A 21,484-nucleotide genomic window follows, 5' to 3' on the forward strand; every position below is an offset into this window, starting at 1 on the left:
AATCTAATAAATCTTGTGCAAAGTTATCTCAAGAGGAAAATGTGATTCCATTGCTGTTTGATAAATTCCCCCATTGTATATTGGCTGTAAACTACAGCTCAGTTGCCTTAATTTGAATGGGACTGAGCTACAGTAACCATGCAGAGCCAATACACAATGCAGGGAGCTATACATGCTTCTGGAGTGCCACAGTCCTTCCATTAGCAGAGTACTGGAGGGTTCTGGGACTTGGACCTCCACCAATCTGATACTGGAAACTATTTTAAGGAGAGTTTAGCAATATTAAATGGTTACTAACTTTTCAGACAATGAATTCTCACTTCATAGAGTGCATGTAATTCTGGACCAAAATGTAATAGACTAATTAAAAATCTGTTTGCTTGCATGAAAATCCCTCCATAGTTCTTGCCACTATGAGTCGCTCTTTACTGTTCAATCTTTGCTGATCTCATTGAGTGTAGGGGGCCATCATTTTCCCTCTTCACACTGTGAATGGAGAAGTTGATTGTCCTTACAGCCTGCACAGACATGTCTGACAACTGCTGTTGTGTGCAAAAGACTGATCATTCAGTAAATCTCATAGCTTACAATGTAAGAAAAGTCTTCTATGTACTATGCACTGCTTGTGTGATTAAAGCAGCGCCGCACCTCCCATGAGGCGACCTGAAGCGACCGCTTCAGGCGGCGCTATGCCAGGGCCTCAGGGAGGGCGGCATATTTGGTTACCTAAGCCAGTCCAGGACAAGCTGTCCTGGACTGGCTTAGCACCGAGCGGTGGTTTGGGGAGGCCACTGGAGCAGCGCTGCTCCAGCAGCCTCCTCTCACGCTCAGGCAGAGAGCAGGTCGTCTCTGTGCCTGCTCTCTGCCGGCGAACGGTGCTAAGCCCCGCCCCCTGCACTTTGCCATGCCCCCTCCTCCCGGCAGGGGGGGGAGGCTTTCTGTAGTTCGCCTCGGGCAGCGAAAGGGGCAGGTTCGCCCCTGGATTAAAGATGGGGTTTTATTCTTTATTCTTATGGTAGAGTTGGAAGGGACCTCAAGGGCCATCGGGTCCAACCCCCTGCGAGTGCAGGTTTTCCTAAATCATTCCAGCTATATGTTTATCCAGATTCCGCTTGAAGATTTCCATTGATGGAGCGCCCACCACCTCCCGTGGCAGCCTATTCCACTCTCTCACTCTGCATCCCTTTCTGGTGTTGGAGTTCCCTGATGGGGATGCTGTGTACCAACAGGAGAATGCAACATATCATTGCTCGTTGGTGGCACGGGTACGGCTTAATCAACACAACAGTGACCTCACGACCCTCGATTGGCCTGCCCGCTCGCCCGACCTCAACCCTATAGAGCATTTATGGCATGCTGTGGATACCAGTGTCTGCTCCATGGACCCAGCGCCAACAACACAGGACCAATTGTGGGCTGCAGCGCAGACTGCAGGATCAATATCCCTCCAGAACTCTTCCAACACCTCGTGGAGGCCATGCCTTGTCGTCTTGCTGAAGTTATCAAGGCTCACGGAGGGGTGACCGACTATTAACGGCGGGTACAGTACCTTAACATGACTTTTGGCCACTCAGTGTATATATATCTATCTAGTTTATGAGTGCCATATGTATACACACTGTGTGCAGAGTTATTACTCGTAGAAAGCAGAGACAGCAGCTTTCCTGACTGTGCTCATAGATTGCTTTTCTTTTTCTTATGTTTTATATACAGTAGTTGCCATTAAGTGTTCCTGGGTCTCCTATGTTATGGTCACTTGGGCTTTTCTCGGGTATTTGCAACTGTATGGTTACTCATGGCAGAACATTATCAGCAATGGATAGGGGAAGGGGTGCTCACTCATCCTTATTGTATACGTCCACAGCCTCAGACAGAAATGTACACTTTGAATCAGCCATAATTTGATTATTAGCAGCAGAAAAACCTCACAGGGCACCACGTATGAAAGTTTAAACAGCCATCTCAGACCCCAGAATATAATTGGCAGAGGTCCTCCCCTGGGCTCGGTCATTGCTCCTGGTCCTCTTTAAGCCTGCTGAATGATGTTTGAGACCGCTGAGGCCTGCAATTTGGCCCAGCAGTACGTAGCATGTCATGCAAAGTTGCAAATGTGATAGATGTAGTCACGCTTGTGTCACAAAGCCATGTGACCACTGAGGCCAAATCACAAGCCTCAGCAGTCCCTGTTCTTAGTCAGAAGCCTGGAAAAGATGAAGAAAAGCGCCAGAGCCCAGGAGAGGTGAATAACTGTTTATTAGGTTTACGCACATTCCCTGGGCCTCTGTGTATTATACTCTGGGGTTTGAAGAGAAATAATCAGCCTTGATTATTTGCCTTGTGTTATAATCAAAACTGTGAGAAAAGTATAAAGAATTTTCTGTGCCCCAGGAGATCAGCCATCTCCAAAGCTCACAATCTATCATTCACGTCGTGTGTCCCTTTAATTACATTTCAGAAAACAAAACTAGTATAGTGACCTGCAGTGACTTTATGTCCCTGTGGTGACCAATGCTGGTTCCAAAGACGCAGATCTACAGTGCATTGTTAGTAAAGCTTACCTTTTTAGTAGTATCTTGTTAGTAAAGTTTATACTTTTCATCTTTTCCAGCCTCTCCCATTACAATCCAATCCAAACTAGCTGCAGAAACTGCACATGTGAATGCACCCTTATAGAGGAGGCTTATTATTAGTCACTATAATGAAACCCTCAAAAATGCATTGGATGAGGTTGCTCCCCCCTCCACTCGTAAAGTCCCACGTAGGAGGCAGCAGCCCTGGCACACGCCACAGACACGATTTCTTCAGCGGTGCTCTAGGTGTGCCGAACGTCTCTGGCGAAAATCACGCTCACCTGCAGATTTCCTCCACTTCAAGTTTATGCTTAAAACATATAGCTCTGCCCTTTACCTCGCCAAACAAGACTATTTCACCGCCCTCATCTGTTCTCTCTCCAGCAACCCTAAAAGGCTTTTTGAAACCTTTCACTCCTTACTCACACCAAAGGAACAGACGCCATTCACAGACCTTAGTGCTGATGACCTGGCCATGTATTTCCATGATAAAATTGATAAGATCCGTCAGGAAATTACTGCCCAAGCCCCAGGTGGCATTGACTCCCACACCTACGATAGTACTGATCCCCTCAACAGCCGCACTTCAGACTGTCCATTCTCATCTTTTGAACCTGTTACAGAAGAGGAAGTCTCCCAGCTACTTTCTTCATCTCGCCCCACAACCTGCAGTAGTGACCCTTTCCCCTCACACCTTCTCCAATCTCTGTCCCCTGCTGTCACTACTTACCTTACTAAAATATTTAACCTTTCTCTCTCTTCTGGAATCTTCCCATCCTCCTTCAAGCATGCTGTTATAACCCCGCTACTGAAAAAACCCTCCCTGGACCCATCCTGTGCTGCTAACTATCGACCCGTCTCTAACCTCCCCTTCATCTCTAAACTTTTGGAACGCCTGGTTTATTCTCGGTTAATCCGTTATCTCTCTGCTAACTCTCTGCTTGACCCCTTACAATCTGGTTTTCGCACTCTGCACTCTACTGAAACAGCTCTCACAAAAGTCTCTAATGATCTACTAAAGGCTAAATCCAATGGTGACTTCTCTCTTCTTATTCTTCTGGACCTCTCTGCAGCTTTTGACACTGTTGACCATCAACTTCTCCTCACTATGCTCCGCTCAGTCGGCCTCAATGACACTGCGCTCTCCTGGTTCTCCTCTTATCTCTCAGACCGCATTTTCAGTGTATCATTCGCGGGCTCTGTTTCCTCCCCTCTTTCCCTTGCTGTTGGGGTTCCTCAGGGCTCAGTCCTAGGCCCCCTGCTCTTTTCTCTCTACACAGCCCCCATTGGACAAACAATCGCCAGATTTGGCTTCAGGTACCATCTTTATGCTGATGACACCCAATTATACACATCTTCCCGTGACATCACCCCTGCACTCATACAGAACACCAGTGACTGTCTCTCTGCTGTCTCTAATATCATGTCCTCGCTCTATCTGAAACTAAATCTCTCTAAGACTGAACTACTACTGTTTCCACCATCTAACAGATCTGTCCCTGATATATCCATTGCAGTCTCAGGCCTTACTATAACTCCTAGGCAGCATGCCCGCTGCCTCGGGGTCATATTTGACGCAGACCTTTCCTTCACCCCTCATATTGAATCACTCGCACGTTCATGTCACCTCCACCTCAAAAACATCTCCAGAATACGCCCTTTCCTTACCAGAGATACACTAAAGACACTTACTGTCTCTCTGATTCATTCTCGCCTTGACTACTGTAACTCCTTACTAATCGGTCTTCCCCTCACTAAACCCTCCCCTCTACAATCTATTCTGAATGCAGCGGCCAGGCTCATCTATCAGGCTAGACGCTACAGCGATGCCTCTGGTCTGTGCCAGTCACTACACTGGCTGCCTATTCATTATAGAATAAAATATAAAGTTATTACTCTCATCCACAAGGCTCTCCATAAAGCCGCACCTCCCTACATTTCTTCCCTCATCTCTGTCTACCGCCCAACCCGTGTTCTCCGCTCACTCAATGATCTAACACTTACATCCTCTATTATCAGAACCTCCCACGCTCGTATACAAGACTTCTCCCGAGCTGCACCACTTCTCTGGAATGCTCTACCCCGGACAATCAGATTAACTCCCAACTTCTACAGTTTCAAACGCAAACTAAAGACACATCTTTTCAGACTAGCCTATCACAATTCCTAATGCACAAAATTGTCTGAACACTGTATAAGCAATGCCGCCCCTGCTACCTCTTGTGTCACCCCCTCTACCTCATAGATTGTAAGCTCTTTTGAGCAGGGCCCTCAGTCCCATTGTGTGAAATGACGTTCTTTGTTATGTATGTCTGTCTGTATCTGAACCCTATAAACTGTACAGTGCTGCGGAATATGTTGGCGCTATAGAAATAAAATGTATTATTATTATTATTATTATTATTACAGTGATGCATTTATCATAGTGTGGGAAACAAAGTATAGTCACACTTTTTTTTTTTTTTTTTTTGCAAAAACCACAACCAGTGAATTAAAACTCAGTTTATCTTGAGAATACAGATAGCAATGCTTTATTATAGCAGAGGTCCATAACATGTGGCCCATGATCCAGATCTCTACCTCCCCCAACCATCAGCCTGTTTATGTCTCCATAGTACTGAACGATGCTGCTAAGTGACGGTTGCGTCATTCTGCTGCAAAATGCTGTACTATTGGGGTCACTTCTTGTGAAGTAAGGAGTATCTCCCTATGGATACTTTAACTCTTCAAGCTCACATTTTAGTCAGAGGGTTTTCTAATTGTTTTATGTAAATAAAAGTTTGTCATCATTGCTTAATAGGATGTGCTGTATGAGTTTCTAAGGTTCATGCACACGACATGGCCAAGTGGGTGCCATTTTTTTAATTTTTACGGAAGGTACTTGGATCACACCCCAATGACATTTGGTTGCTTTCTATGGAGGATTGCTGTCCCAATCTGATATCATGTAGCAGAATACGGCCTGATCTATAACTATTGGATTAGAAGAGAGCATTGGAGCCCTGATTAGACAGCACACTCAGTCATGTGAATGGGGCTTAATAAAATTGTACTTTTAATCCTCTACCATGTTCAACATCTCTACTTTCTATTAAGACTCATGCATACAATGTTTTTTATGCTTAAAGGGAGTCTGTGAGAAGAAAAATTGGTGTCAAACTAATGTATTTTGTAGGGCAAAAAGAATTTTAGAAGAATTTTATTTTGATCCAGGAAAGCGGACCAGACTCCCCCATGACAGAGAATGGGACCATGAAAACATAGATGGCATCCATATTTGTTTTTTCACAGATAGCTGTGTGCAGGAAGGCTTAGTGAATTGTTTACATCCAGAAGCCGAAAGACTATAAAACCTAAATATTCTCACGGGTGTGTGTTAGCTAGATAGGTAAAGCAGGGTGGAATATGTTGGTAGGATACAACTAACAAAAATAAGTAAATAAATCCAATCTAGGCCATTCTCCAAGAGCTAGAAAAGCTGAGCTGTTAGCTCATCTGTAACCTACAGTGAAACATTGCAACAAACCATCATGAATGGAAAGACTTGTGCTGCGGATATACTGGATTTAAGTGGCTATAAACTTTGCATGAATCACTAGTACAGGAGATAAGAAACTTAATATAGCTTATCAGAAGAAAATGACCTTTTCTTCTCTTGTTTCCTGCCTGTCTGCTAAAATATTTCTCAAAATCTCTGCTACATCAGTCTTGAGATAGAACTCAGATTGTACAGAAGACTATGGCGAGGGGAGAGAGCGGTGAATGCAAGAGATAAAAGATGACTGGCTTAGTTTGATGCTGGTGCTAACTAGGAGCTTTCTATCACATACATAGCACTTTACTCATATCAGTACAATTACTTCTCAGTAAATCTTCTGCATGGTCCTGGGGCTGAGCGTGTGAAAGAGGCGGCCATGTAGCAGATTCCTTGCTGTCTGCAATGTATGGCAGCAAGTGTCCACCTCCCAGCTCAGAGAGGAATGCAAACTGCAGATATAGCCTGCAGAAGGGAACATTGCTAACTAATGCAAAGTCCAAGTCATATAATGGTCAGAAGTCGTGTTATTCACCGATTTATACAAAGTTTGTTGAATGATTAGGAATGCCTATATAGATGTAGGAGACTTCTGGTAAATAATACACAGACACGTCTATCAAGTTGCATAGTTTCTGAATATTTAATAACTTTAAATCTTTCTAGTCAACATTATATCAACATCCATTAAATAAAAAAATTGTCAGAAGCAATTTGTATTGTTTAAATTACAAGAAAATTTACTGTGCACAAAAAATATACAAAAATAGTTTTCCATTTGATTTTCTCTCCTCACGCCATAAATTGTCCATTTGCACACACAAGCGATTCCAATTTCTAAGCAAAGGTTTACAATCCATATAGAAACCGGAAAGTCTTCTATTTTGCAGGAGAGGGTTGTATAAATATAGTCTTATGTGGCAGCATTTCTGCTGAACTTCAGCGTAACTGACTTCATTTCAGAACAAGCAGATTGCCCTGGAAATTGGGTCAAATTACTCTAGAAAAATACTTTTGAAGGATGTCTCCAGACCTTGGTCAATAAGTCCCTATACAACACATGTAAAATGACATTCTTAGGGTATCCTTAGACAAGGCATGCCCTCAGCACCCAGCTGTCACAGCAGAGAACACCATTTTATTGCTCATTTAGCGGCATTTTGTGATGATGTTGTCCTCAGACCATTGACAGATTTGTGCTGAAATTTTCAGACAAGCAGCGAGATTTTTTTTTTTTTAATAAATCTTAAACAGAAATGGGGAGAAGGCACGCAAGTAATTTACGATTCCTTAAAATCGGTGCTTTTCTGACAGGATGAAGATTTAAAAAAAAAAAAAAAACGAAAAAAAAAACCCAAAAAACAAAAAACACACAAACCTCTAAACTACATGTCAAACAGCATGCCATAAACAAAATCACACCAAAACAGTGAGGACAAATGAGATGTTTTAGACAGGATCACTACTTGCCATTTGCAAATAGTGCCTACAATATAAGTTAATAAACACAATGGCCCAGATTTACTAAGTGGATACGACAGACACTGGCGTAAATGTGGTTTATCTTTGGAGCAATGTGGCCAAAAACCAAGTCGTAATTATGACAAAGGAACCAACAAAAAGGTGGTATGAACAGTGTAAAGATACTCCAGATTTATCATCCAGCACTGTGATAAAACTGGTGCATTTTCAGACTGCTTAAGACTGCACTGTCTATTAGTAAATCTGGGCCAGTTTGTGTCTTCAGCGCCTGCTCCTAATTCAGTTCCAATTTTACATTTGGTTTCAGAGTAACCCCTTCAGTGACAGACTGCCGGGTTGGATTTCTCTTCCTATGCTGCACTGCACCATTCCTGTAATGTCACCACTGTAGTGACAACTAACATAATGAGCAGACACTTCACAAATAATGAGCCCACTCGGAGTTAATAATCATCCACTAATATATGGCTCGGAGCCTGCTGCTAGACTTGTGTTGAATATATGAAAATAACCAGATGTTCAATGGCGACTGGAGTTTAAACAGCCAAAAGAGCTTTTGCCTAAAGATTTCCTCCATGAACACATAGGTATGTATCACCAGACTGCACCGACTGGCCGTTCATGGTGGGACCAAATGCAAAAGAATGCAAGTCAGATAGTCCACTGAGATCCGGTGTCTTGAAGGATCTAAAGATACTAAAGACAGAAATGGCGTGATCCTGTAGAAACGGCATTGTCTCACACAGAGCTTTAATAGAACACCCACAGTGCTCCAAAGGATCTTTATTGACTTTGCTACTTATGGTTTTGGCAACAGCTATTTTGTCAAGTCTCCCTCTCCATACACATGCAAACTTGGCTAAGCAACGCACGTCTACTGAATGGGAAAGAAGTGGAAACCGCTGCTAGACACATCTGATGCTGGGGGGGAGGAATATAAGCCAATAAAACTAAAAACTAGAAAAACTTTGCACTTCATGCCCTCGAGACAACTGTCTTATGATAGGTGAGATATAGACCTGAAAAGGTAAAACAGGGCCGTGGCCCCACTCAGACTCCTACATAAATGGCTAACCGTCATGGTCAGTCAGAAGCAGTAAAGCTCCTCCAAGTGACCGAGTTCCTATGAAAGTAAAGGTGTAACACTATACAATATTACTTTATTTCAAAGGCAGAGTAACTTTTTTCCACCTGACTCCACCCAAAATTGGTTGCAACTCCGACGCCACAGCCCTGAATGTAAAACATCCTATATGACATCATTAAATACTATGGCTGAACAATCCTGAGGGGTAAGACCACTTGTTACACAGAGTTTTTGGCTGCTGTGAAGACTGTGAAAATGACTGCGGTGTTTACAGCTGCAACAAAGTGAACAAGATTTTAATTAATCTCATCCCCAAATTATGGTAAAAAGCCAAAATCCACTGTAGAAAACAGCTATTTTTGGGGGATTGCCTTTTGTACTTTTTTTAATTTTATTTTTTTATTTGTGTTCGCAAACCTATGAGAAGTCCTTGTGAACAGAATAAGATTCTGCTGCGACTACAATGGTTACCGGCTATGTTATACGCTACTAGGGTTACAGGAAAAGCTCATAAATGTTGAGAATCTGAAATTGTTTTCTGCCCCTCTAACAGGATATTTCGGTTCCTATTCTGGAGTATAATACACACCAGGTGTTTCCTGTCTAGCAAGAGTGGACTGGGGAGAATGCGGACAGTGAAAGTACAGCTATATTTCTGCCACCAACAATGGAAGAAAAGCAAAAGCTCCTGAAATTGATGTTATTTTCTTATGAACATGAGGGAAATTATGAGGACAAGTTCCTAATCTTCAGGAAACTAGAAGGCTAGATGATTTGCCCATGCAAATGTAGCCTAAGGCAGGTAATGCTCTGTTCACACTTTGGGTTCACGTCCACTGGGGTTCAGTAAGTCTGCAGTGTGGTCAGCACTATTCATGGATGTAATAAAACACTAGGATACAGATGGAAACTAAGTCAGATGTGTCTGTCAGGATTCACTGATCTGGTCATGGCTATATAATATGAGCAGATGTCATAGTAATGTGAACAGAGGCAATAAAGTACATAAATACACATGTTCTTGGCAGTAAGAAGTTTCTTTCACATTTGTAAAGTTCAGAGCATACAGTGTTTTGTCTGTTTCAGTAAATGCCGGGCATTTCCCATAAAACAACTTTTTATGGAGATTCTATCTAAAACTCTGTATTGTGCCCAGGGCTGAGACCAAAGCCCTGGGCAAAGACTTGTTTTCCGCAGCCAGACTCCGACTTTAGAAATGTCTGACAGCCATGGTCAGATCATCTAAGTCAGCGAGATACGCTAGAGATTGAATTCCTATCAAAGTAAATATGTGACAAAGTAATATTACTCTATGTAACTAATTGTAATATATCAATTGCATAATATTAAAAATCATTGTATTTTGTAGCTGAAGTTTTTCTTCCCACACCACAGCCCGAATTGTACCGGAACTGTAACTCCGCCTAGACATGTAAATAAAGTTATGACTAGGTGTTACCGTTCCCTTTGTCACCATGCACTGTCTAACACCGTCAGCTCTGATAGGATAGTGTGAGAATGCAGGGGGGCGCCCCCAACTGGTTACGCCCAGATGCCGAATTATTCATATATTACTAGTAGGAATAACAGAGGAACAGCATACATACAGAATAAGAAGAAGAGATACTCCAGAATGGTTATATTAAGAGGAATGCAGGTATTTCCTAACACAGACCTATCAGAAGAGGTGACAGCTCCTCTACGGGTATGTTCACTCTGAGTTTTTTGGCTTCAATGCGAGCCGCTCGCTTCTTTTTTCCGCTAGCTAGTAGCAGAAAAAAAGAAACACACCCTATCCTGCCTCGGATTGCACGGCTCGAGACACATGCCAGTGTAGGCCCATTCATTCTGGTCTACACAGGAGCGGGATGCAGTGACAGAATGCAGATACTGCATCGGCGATCATTGGTCACATGGCGGAAAAGGTTTCCGCGATCTTTTCCTCCATGTGAACATATCCTAAGAAGTACAATAAATTTAGCTCTAGTACATCTATTTGCTGCAGTAATAGAGACTGGACGCTAGATACGTGCAGGCATCTAGAAGTGACATGAGACAGGCCTCTGTACAGTGCTTTATAAGCCTAGTACAGTGTGTTCTAGCACACGGAAATTATTAACTTGGATGATCAAAGTCTGCTTGTATTCAGTTTGGAGCAAAGTTCAAAGTCATTGACATTTGTACATTTTGTCACTTTGTTCTCCCTTCACGTAGACTGATCATCTTGACACAAAAACATCAGACATCTCGAAAAAGCGAGAATTCTGGTTTCAGCAGATGAACATTATTCCTTGTATAAATGAAAAGTCCTCCAATTACCCACAAATATTTCTTACATAAATTCCACAGTTTTCAGGAGCTACGATTTAATAGGATCCATCACTGGTTACCCCTGCAAATATAGAAACTGGTCCTGTTCACATGAGCTTGTGATAAGGTCAAGCATCTGTGTGAGCATCACACAACTACCATAGATCTACTAGATGGAGCCAACGGAGGTTCCATTAAAAAGCGCTGCAAGCAGAGGGCTTGGAAGTTCTACAGAATTGATACATAAGGTACATTGGAAAAATTAGCTCACTAAAAGGAGAGCGAGGGAGAGAGAAAGAGATATTAACATTTGCATGCAAAGTATAAGGACAAGACTTCAGGAAAAAGGTAAGCCAGCAATAGGCAAAAGAACAAAAAAAAAAAAAAAACACAAAATTTTGTCTTTAGGATCTATAAGCTGCATTTAGGGGTATCTGGTAGAAGCTTACTTTCTCCCCTCACTAGAAACACAAAAACTAGTGTGCACGTGTGTGGGAACATCAGGAGGAACACCTGCCTGCCAGTGAGTATTACACCCACAGCTAATAAAGACTTCTGGCATTTTAATAATTCATTTTTTTTTACTGTATTATCTATGCTTGAAGTTATAATCCTAACACTTGTACTTTCTATGACAAACCAGGCCAAGACACACGCTGGGGATATTGTGTGGCCCCAAAATCACTGCCCACATCAGTGGCGATGTTGATGTGCACACTGATGTAGATATGATTTTGCATCAGTACAATGTTCTTATGTATTATCATTGGGACCCCCAGGCAAGGGAGTTCCAAGCATCTAGCCTGTGTTGTCAAATATTCATGATATGGCATAGTAGCAAGGTGGTTTTTTATAATGTATCTCGGCTATGTAATTTGACTGCATTTTACAAATTCTTCCTTAAACATTACAATAAGTAATTACATAGATCTTAATTTTCTAGAATTCTATTTATGTATCCCTTTACCCGCAGGGGGGGGGGAGGGGGGGTCTGCCATCATTAACCTGATGGGCTATGGGGCTGTGGCCCCTCTGAAAAATAAAGAAGTGGCTCCAAAGATGGAGCTTATTACTCTGTTGTATTCAGCAAACTATATGCAAATACTAGCACCTTTTCGTGGATAACTTTCTGCTACGTGGACATAAACCTATGGGGATTATTTCCAGAATGTATAAATAGGTTATGAAACATCCTACTCACGTGCACAATGTCAATGGATCCGAAGGATTTAGGTGTGGAATCTAAATCCCCATCAAATACTAAGTGTGAAATAGCATAACTGTGTTAATGCCGCTACTATACAGCACCTGCATTTCAGGTATAGAAAAACTTAGTCCTAATTCTTTAATCTACAAAGAACGTGCTTCACCTTTGGGTGAGTAAACGTTCCAATGGTCTAACTCTACAATGACGTCTGCATAAGCCTAAACTAAAAACTACAATCCTAAAAACAAAGATAAAAATCCGTTATTGTAAGTGGTTTATGATGAGGCTAATGGATTACTCGAGCCCTTGTTAACCATGGTATATTCACAAGACATAACTTGTTGGAATGTGTAGTTGTGATATTAACCAGACATTAGAGGTCAAAAAAGCATCTAATTCCCAAAACTGAAGACTGAAGAGCCTTGACATTATTCACCTCCATTTACATTAATTTGAGAAAATTATTGACAATCAAATTTGTTACATTTTAATCATCCTACAGCAATAAAAAAGATTATATATAGTATCCTCTATACATGGGAGTCAGGACATTATGGAGGTCGGATTTTCTAACCAAGACGCAGTTAAAGAATTAACCCCGCTATTCTCCACCTCCTTGAAAGATATAGCAGCATTTCTCGCAACTGAGAAGTCATTTGGTGATCATAAACAGCAGCAATAGTCTTCCTTTTGCCATTTATAAGAAGTTTTTGGAAAATACCATATAGACCAGATCCTATTATGTATCTACATAACTGTGATGTGTGGTCCCCCCTCAGTCTGTGATTAAATTCAGTAGTGCATAGAGGGGTGGGCAGTAAAAGCAAATCCTCACTAAATTGTAGAAAGTCTACCCAAAACCCCTGTGAAGGTGAAGAACTGAGAAAAACACAGCATCTGATATATCTCCCATGGTAGACAGTACTGAACTGTGCAGCCGGCTTTGCCCAAAGCCCAATGGGGAGGGGGACCAGATATTTTTAATGGTGAAGATTTACCTATAACTGTGTGCTCCCCTAAAGTGTGACTACCCGTGTATGTGTCGTACAACCTGCTGAAGCACGGTATTGACTGGGATATCCCCCTGCCAAGCCGAGGCAGACGATGTTATTAGTGTATGAGATGTGACCTCTACATAGATTACCAATCCAGGGCTGAGACGTTGATGTACTGTCTTCCGCTGAATTATTGTAGAATGCTTTACAACCTACAAGGAGTTTCCTGTCTGCGAGGTTATTTATTTTCTAGGCTTCTAAAATACCTCTCACATTGTACTTGCTGGCAAAATTCATAACCATCAGCACGTTCTTTAAGAATATACCCTTCATTCTGACACTGAAAGGGTTCATGGCACCTGCTCTAAAGCCAAGCAGGCAAGGAAGAACTAAATTTTACATTTCGTATCTATATCAGTATGGATATTTCATAGGCACTGTACGTGTGAAAAATAAACCTGGGAAGAAAGCAATGCTTTAGAATAATACAAACCCACACAGAAATAAGTCAGAAAAGAGATGATGGATGAAATGGAGGAAAAAAATGAGGAAGAAAAAAAAACAAAAAAGACCATACATGAAAAAAACAAAAAAAAACAAAAAACCTTTTAGGTGTTTCCTGGGCTTTAGCCAGAGCACTGGATGGAATAGTCATCAAAATTCTGATGTTTACCTCAGTATCTACACAGACTTGTCCAGTGTTGAAAGGAAACCTAAATGGAGTCTGTATCATGGTATGACGTTTTGGGCTGATGTCAGAACGGTCATCAAAGGGCACTCTGTTGCTTTATAAAAGCAGTTCTCTCATTGCGAGGATCAAACTCCTCTGTTTCAGACTCTGAGAATCCTTCTTCATGCCACATGTCTGACGGGATCCCTTTATAAGAGATGATCCCACTGTCCAACATGTATAATTTCTTCTTGCCCAACATAACCCCAGAGCGCACTTGAAGGAACAAAAAGACTGAGACAAAGACAACAACAATCGTGGCACAACTGAGGCTGGCCACGATTATTGGTAAGTTGGAGGTCACAGCAGCTGTTTCTTCAACCAACTCTTTCAATGGTGGCGATTCTCTGCTAATCTGAACCTGGTGTGAACACGAGAAGTCCAACTCATTGTAGTGTGAGTGTGCAGGGCAACTAAGACAGTCATTTGCACTTGTACCCTTGCAGGTAGAACATGATGGATGGCATGCTACGCAAACATTGGCCAGTAATGGCTCTATGCTGTTCTCCAGTGTGTATTGGATACTTTGGACGCTTGCTGTGAAACCAGGTGGGCAAGACTTCACACAGTTCTTCTGATGTAGGAAGAAGCCTTCTTCACAAACTGCACAAAAACAGAAAGGTATCAAAACAAGAGCTAATAAAAGTACATATTTGCTAATGATCCGTTCACAGCAAAAACAACATTTTCCACTTACTTACAGATATATGGAGTTACAATAGGTTAGTATATTTTTATAGTACAAGTATTTTTGTAGACACACAGCTAGAGAAAAAAAGGCAGATGACATGTTTTCTAAAATCTTATGGATGTCGTGTGGAGCAGAGCACCGCTCCTCGTACACAGTTGGGTCACACACACACCATTCCATTTTCCTAAATTCTACAGCCAGTAATAAGATCTAGCAGCTATCCAAGACTATTTTATGTATGAACGCCACATGTCCAGTCTTTTATGAGATGCTCAGCAAAATCTGACACAGAAGCTACTGGCAGATGAAATCACGATTTTGCCCTTATGCAAATCTGTCATATGTGGCTGCTCCAAATGACTGCCCTCCTCCAAATGATGCCAAGAATGGTCAGAGCAAAAGACCAGAAGACAAATAAATAGAATAGGAGACTTGGATACAGCACAGTGACCAGGACATTAAGTCTGGAAGAAAAATATTCTATGAGCCACGTAAGGGACAAAAGCATAAAATTATCCATAATATGAAACCTGTATATTACTCTGGGACAAAGGAAAGCGTACGGCTGTAAATCCTATCTGGCTGCTATCAGAGTAGTCAGGTGCCGATCAAATAATAACCAACTTAAATTTCATAGTCTTTTCTTGGTAATTTTACCTTCCATTATTCTGAATAATGACCAAAAAGGTCAGTTCTAGAAGGAAAAAAGGTATTAATACACAGATAAGTCTCTTTCTCACCAACTGCAGTGTATTACATTGTGCTACAAGGAATGGAATACTTATATACGTTTTCCTTGATGGAAACAAGAAAACTCACTCTGGTGGCTGCTTTTGGTAGGTAGATCTCTACAGATCAATGACGGGTGTTCTATAAAACACCTGCTCTGGGATAAAAGGCAAACCCAGGACATCTATTCCAAAAGGGAAAAGAGATCCATCCACAGACAACTGTTACAAGGTTATTGCCCCTCTTCAGTGCAAAGCAGGGTACTAGTTTGGCTGGAGAGGTCGTTGAGGTCAGTCGGAAGAAGTACCTCTTACAGGCCACCTTCCAGTGTGTAGAGTCTAACAGATCATACATGCTCTCCTTGATGAAAAAAGGAAAACCCACTCTAGTGCCATCTTTAGGAAAATCAATGCTTGGGTTTCTATGAAACCTAGAGACACTGTCTGGAATTAAAGTCAAACCAGAACATTGGCCGCCCGCATGTTTAGTCGGCTCTGCCCAAGGCCCGCTGACAGAGCTGACTTGCGCATTTGTTGAATTCTGACTCCCCGCACGCTGGAAGAAGACGCATGAAGAGGCTGTTGCTGAAGAAGATGGAGGTGGCGCTGGAGAGAGTTCTCTTGCAGTATTGGGGACACCCCCAGTGCTGTTTGAGTGCTGGGGCCTGCCCCCAGTGCTGCGAGAGAACTAATTTGCATACCGACAAAAAACGGGATTTCAAGTGAACGGCGGCATCGAAAGGTAGGAGAAGAATAGCCTTTGTTAAGGCTATTCCAACATGTTAGGGAGAAAAAATAAGTTTTAATGATGGGACTTTAAGACTTCTATACCAGACCCAAAAGAGAAAAGTCAACCAAATCCACTGATTTTGGACAACACATGTGTATGAGGGCCTCACCGACTACTCTGATAGATGGTACAGGGGAATAAGAGATTGAGCACTTTAAAATTTCAATGCTCCATCCTTTTGTTCTCAAAGTAAACACAGCAGGTTAATTTGGCTATACACCATTTACTGGTGTGACCAGTCATTCATCCAATTTGTACAACAGCCTCCAGATTCTCCAAGATGGCAGATGTTGGGAGACAGAAATATTAAGTAAATTAAACATGCTGTTCCCATTTATTCTCAGTGGAATCGAGCCACCATCAGCAATCGAGTGATAACTACTAAAGGTGTTTGGACACCTCTACATATATAGTTGAAGGGGTTTCCCCAAACACTTAAAGTGTCATATCACTGGGGGTCCACCCCACCTAACTCCTCATGTGAATGAAGCACCAGTGAGCTAAATCACCAGCAATCACTACAGTCTTTGAAAGCTCCAGTGGAGTAAATGGAGTACTGCTCATACAAGTACCCTGGTGCTTTCACAGAGAGCATGCAGGGTGACTCGCTGTCCTTCATTCTTTTCACTGGGAGTACCAACAGTAGAACCCCCAACGATTTGACACTTACTACATAAGTCATTAGCCCGGAATACATATAACCACATTGTGATATGCAAAAATATGAAATAGCTACATATATAAGATTAGAAGAAAAGTGCATAAAACAGGACCTAGAAAGTCTGTATAACCAAATATCTATGTAATTTGTAAAGGAAAGAAAAAAAAAGACAACCGTATAAACACCATTAGAGATGAGCGAACACTAAAATGTTCGAGGTTCGAAATTCGATTCGAACAGCCGCTCACTGTTCGAGTGTTCGAATGGGTTTCGAACCCCATTATAGTCTATGGGGAACATAAACTCGTTAAGGGGGAAACCCAAATTCGTGTCTGGAGGGTCACCAAGTCCACTATGACACCCCAGGAAATGATACCAACACCCTGGAATGACACTGGGACAGCAGCGGAAGCATGTCTGGGGGCATAAAAGTCACTTTATTTCATGGAAATCCCTGTCAGTTTGCGATTTTCGCAAGCTAACTTTTCCCCATAGAAATGCATTGGCCAGTGCTGATTGGCCAGAGTACGGAACTCGACCAATCAGCGCTGGCTCTGCTGGAGGAGGCGGAGTCTAAGATAGCTCCACACCAGTCTCCATTCAGGTCCGACCTTAGACTCCGCCTCCTCCGGCAGAGCCAGCGCTGATTGGCCGAAGGCTGGCCAATGCATTCCTATGCGAATGCAGACTTAGCAGTGCTGAGTCAGTTTTGCTCAACTACACATCTGATGCACACTCGGCACTGCTACATCAGATGTAGCAATCTGATGTAGCAGAGCCGAGGGTGCACTAGAACCCCTGTGCAAACTCAGTTCACGCTAATAGAATGCATTGGCCAGCGCTGATTGGCCAATGCATTCTATTAGCCCGATGAAGTAGAGCTGAATGTGTGTGCTAAGCACACACATTCAGCACTGCTTCATCAAGCCAATACAATGCATTAGCCAGTGCTGATTGGCCAGAGTACGGAATTCGGCCAATCAGCGCTGGCTCTGCTGGAGGAGGCGGAGTCTAAGATCGCTCCACACCAGTCTCCATTCAGGTCCGACCTTAGACTCCGCCTCCTCCGGCAGAGCCAGCGCTGATTGGCCGAAGGCTGGCCAATGCATTCCTATGCGAATGCAGACTTAGCAGTGCTGAGTCAGTTTTGCTCAACTACACATCTGATGCACACTCGGCACTGCTACATCAGATGTAGCAATCTGATGTAGCAGAGCCGAGGGTGCACTAGAACCCCTGTGCAAACTCAGTTCACGCTAATAGAATGCATTGGCCAGCGCTGATTGGCCAATGCATTCTATTAGCCCGATGAAGTAGAGCTGAATGTGTGTGCTAAGCACACACATTCAGCACTGCTTCATCACGCCAATACAATGCATTAGCTAGTGCTGATTGGCCAGAGTACGGAATTCGGCCAATCAGCGCTGGCTCTGCTGGAGGAGGCGGAGTCTAAGGTCGGACCTGAATGGAGACTGGTGTGGAGCGATCTTAGACTCCGCCTCCTCCAGCAGAGCCAGCGCTGATTGGTCGAGTTCCGTACTCTGGCCAATCAGCGCTGGCCAATGCATTCTATTAGCCCGATGAAGTAGAGCTGAATGTGTGTGCTAAGCACACACATTCAGCACTGCTTCATCAAGCCAATACAATGCATTAGCCAGTGCTGATTGGCCAGAGTACGGAATTCGGCCAATCAGCGCTGGCCAATGCATTCTATTAGCCCGATGAAGTAGAGCTGAATGTGTGTGCTAAGCACACACATTCAGCACTGCTTCATCAAGCCAATACAATGCATTAGCCAGTGCTGATTGGCCAGAGTACGGAATTCGGCCAATCAGCGCTGGCTCTGCCGGAGGAGGCGGAGTCTAAGGTCGGACCTGAATGGAGACTGGTGTGGAGCGATCTTAGACTCCGCCTCCTCCAGCAGAGCCAGCGCTGATTGGTCGAGTTCCGTACTCTGGCCAATCAGCGCTGGCCAATGCATTCTATTAGCCCGATGAAGTAGAGCTGAATGTGTGTGCTTAGCACACACATTCAGCTCTACTTCATCAGGCTAATAGAATACATTGGCCAATCAGCGCTGGCCAATGCATTCTATTAGCTTGATGAAGCAGAGTGTGCACAAGGGTTCAAGCGCACCCTCGGCTCTGATGTAGCAGAGCTGAGGGTGCACAAGGGTTCAAGTGCACCCTCGGCTCTCCTACATCAGAGCCGAGGGTGCGCTTGAACCCTTGTGCAGCCTCGGCTCTGCTACATCAGAGCCGAGGGTGCGCTTGAACCCTTGTGCACACTCTGCTTCATCAAGCTAATAGAATGCATTGGCCAGCACTGATTGGCCAGAGTACGGAATTCGGCCAATCAGCGCTGGCCAATGCATCCCTATGGGAAAAAGTTTATCTCACAAAAATCACAATTACACACCCGATAGAGCCCCAAAAAGTTATTTTTAATAACATTCCCCCCTAAATAAAGGTTATCCCTAGCTATCCCTGCCTGTACAGCTATCCCTGTCTCATAGTCACAAAGTTCACATTCTCATATGACCCGGATTTGAAATCCACTATTCGTCTAAAATGGAGGTCACCTGATTTCGGCAGCCAATGACTTTTTCCAATTTTTTTCAATGCCCCCAGTGTCGTAGTTCCTGTCCCACCTCCCCTGCGCTGTTATTGGTGCAAAAAAGGCGCCAGGGAAGGTGGGAGGGGAATCGAATTTTGGCGCACTTTACCACGTGGTGTTCGATTCGATTCGAACATGGCGAACACCCTGATATCCGATCGAACATGTGTTCGATAGAACACTGTTCGCTCATCTCTAAACACCATGCTTTATACAAAATTTAACAATGAAGTTGAGCTGAATGATCTAAAGTTAACAGGACTTGCAACTATTTGATATGCAGGCCATCTGCTATCAATGCTTAAAAGCCTTTTGGATATTTCCACAGTGGCACTTAGCAAAGGATTTAGTGCAGTCCACTTGAGAACGTAAGACCGATTCTTACCAGCAGGCACTGGACAGGATGCAATGAGGAAAGTTACAATAGTTTCTTAGAGCCAGTGAGTAGGATCAGGGCTCATGAAGTCTCTTAGATAGACATAAACAAGGAAATACCTGCCAAACACTACATTAATCTGTATACCAACATGTGGTGTATAGTCACTTTACCTGACCCATTCTACAAAAAAACTGTTTAATTAGTGGAAATGGAGCCCTCATTTACTCTGTAATTAGACTGGAGCATCTCATTAGCACGGAGGAGATGGGTCCTCACCGGTGATGTGAAAGCTCTTCACTTGGAAGGAATCTATTATGGATTTTCTCTGGAGAAATGGCTATAATATGCTTTCATGCGGATGGGTAATAGCCTTTGCAAGAGGATAGGTTAAAGGAATAATTTCTACAAAATGTTCTAGAACACACACAAGAGGTTTGGTTTTGGACAACCCGATGACATTTGCAGCAGATTACACACTCCTGGTTAATAGAGATGAGCGAACAGTGTTCTATCGAACTCATGTTCGATCGGATATTAGGCTGTTCGGCATGTTCGAATCGAATCGAACACCGCGTGGTAAAGTGCGCCATTACTCGATTCCCCTCCCACCTTCCCTGGCGCCTTTTTTGCTCCAATAACAGCGCTGGGTAGGTGGGACAGGAACTACGACACCGGTGACGTTGAAAAAAGTAGGCAAAACCCATTGGCTGCCGAAAACATGTGACCTCTAATTTAAAAGAACAGCGACGCCCAGCTTCGCGTCATTCTGAGCTTGCAATTCACCGAGGACGGAGGTTTCCGTCCAGCTAGCTAGGGCTTAGATTCTGGGTAGGCAGGGACAGGCTAGGATAGGAAGGAGAAGACAACCAACAGCTCTTGTAAGAGCTAAATTCCAGGGAGAAGCTTGTCAGTGTAACGTGGCACTGACGGGCTCAATCGCCGCAACCCAGCTTTCCCAGGATCCTGAATGGAATACACTGTCAGTGTATTCCCGTATACCCGATATATACCCCGATACCCGTTCCAACGGTGTGCCCCCCCACCTTCACCCCAGAAATACCCTGCAAGTCCCCTAGCAATAGAATTGGGGCTATATACACCCACAATTTTTACTACTGGTATACAGTGCCATTGTCTGACTGGGAATTCAAAGAATATATTGGGAATACAAATACCCTCATTTCTTGCTACTGCCATATAGTGCCAGTTTCTGACTGGTAATTCAAAGAATATATTGGGGTTACGTGCACCCACAATTTTTACTACTGGTATACAGTGCCATTGTCTGACTGGGAATTCAAAGAATATATTGGGAATACAAATACCCTCATTTCTTGCTACTGCCATATAGTGCCAGTGTCTGACTGGGAATTCAAAGAATATATTGGGGTTACGTGCACCCACAATTTTTACTACTGGTATACAGTGCCATTGTCTGACTGGGAATTCAAAGAGTATATTGGGAATACAAATACCCTCATTTCTTGCTACTGCCATATAGTGCCAGTTTCTGACTGGGAATTCAAAGAATATATTGGGGTTACGTGCACCCACAATTTTTACTACTGGTATACAGTGCCATTGTCTGACTGGGAATTCAAAGAATATATTGGGGTTATAAATACCCTCATTTCTTGCTACTGCCATATAGTGCCAGTTTCTGACTGGGAATTCAAAGAATATATTGGGGTTACGTGCACCCA

At 43.1% G+C, this 21,484-nt stretch overlaps 1 protein-coding gene and 1 long non-coding RNA gene across 2 annotated transcripts in view; both read right to left on the minus strand.

The window, feature by feature from the left end:
• Nucleotides 1-6,724: 6,724 nt before the first annotated feature.
• LOC142203007 (uncharacterized) lies at nt 6,725-11,909 on the minus strand. Its single transcript, XR_012716097.1, has 2 exons — nt 10,629-11,909; nt 6,725-10,368 (listed from the first exon to the last, which is right to left on the minus strand). It is a non-coding gene; the product is annotated as an uncharacterized LOC142203007 (long non-coding RNA).
• Nucleotides 11,910-11,974: 65 nt separating this feature from the next.
• Nucleotides 11,975-21,484, minus strand: part of FURIN (furin, paired basic amino acid cleaving enzyme) — a 155,031-nt gene continuing 145,521 nt past the window's right edge. The window contains exon 16 of the mRNA XM_075273383.1: nt 11,975-14,519. Within this exon, the coding sequence (XP_075129484.1) occupies nt 13,954-14,519 (566 nt within the window). The 3' untranslated portion in view covers nt 11,975-13,953. The remainder of the gene's footprint in view (nt 14,520-21,484) is intronic.

This window comes from Leptodactylus fuscus, chromosome 5 (genome assembly GCF_031893055.1).
Source record: "Leptodactylus fuscus isolate aLepFus1 chromosome 5, aLepFus1.hap2, whole genome shotgun sequence".
Taxonomy (NCBI): domain Eukaryota; kingdom Metazoa; phylum Chordata; class Amphibia; order Anura; family Leptodactylidae; genus Leptodactylus; species Leptodactylus fuscus.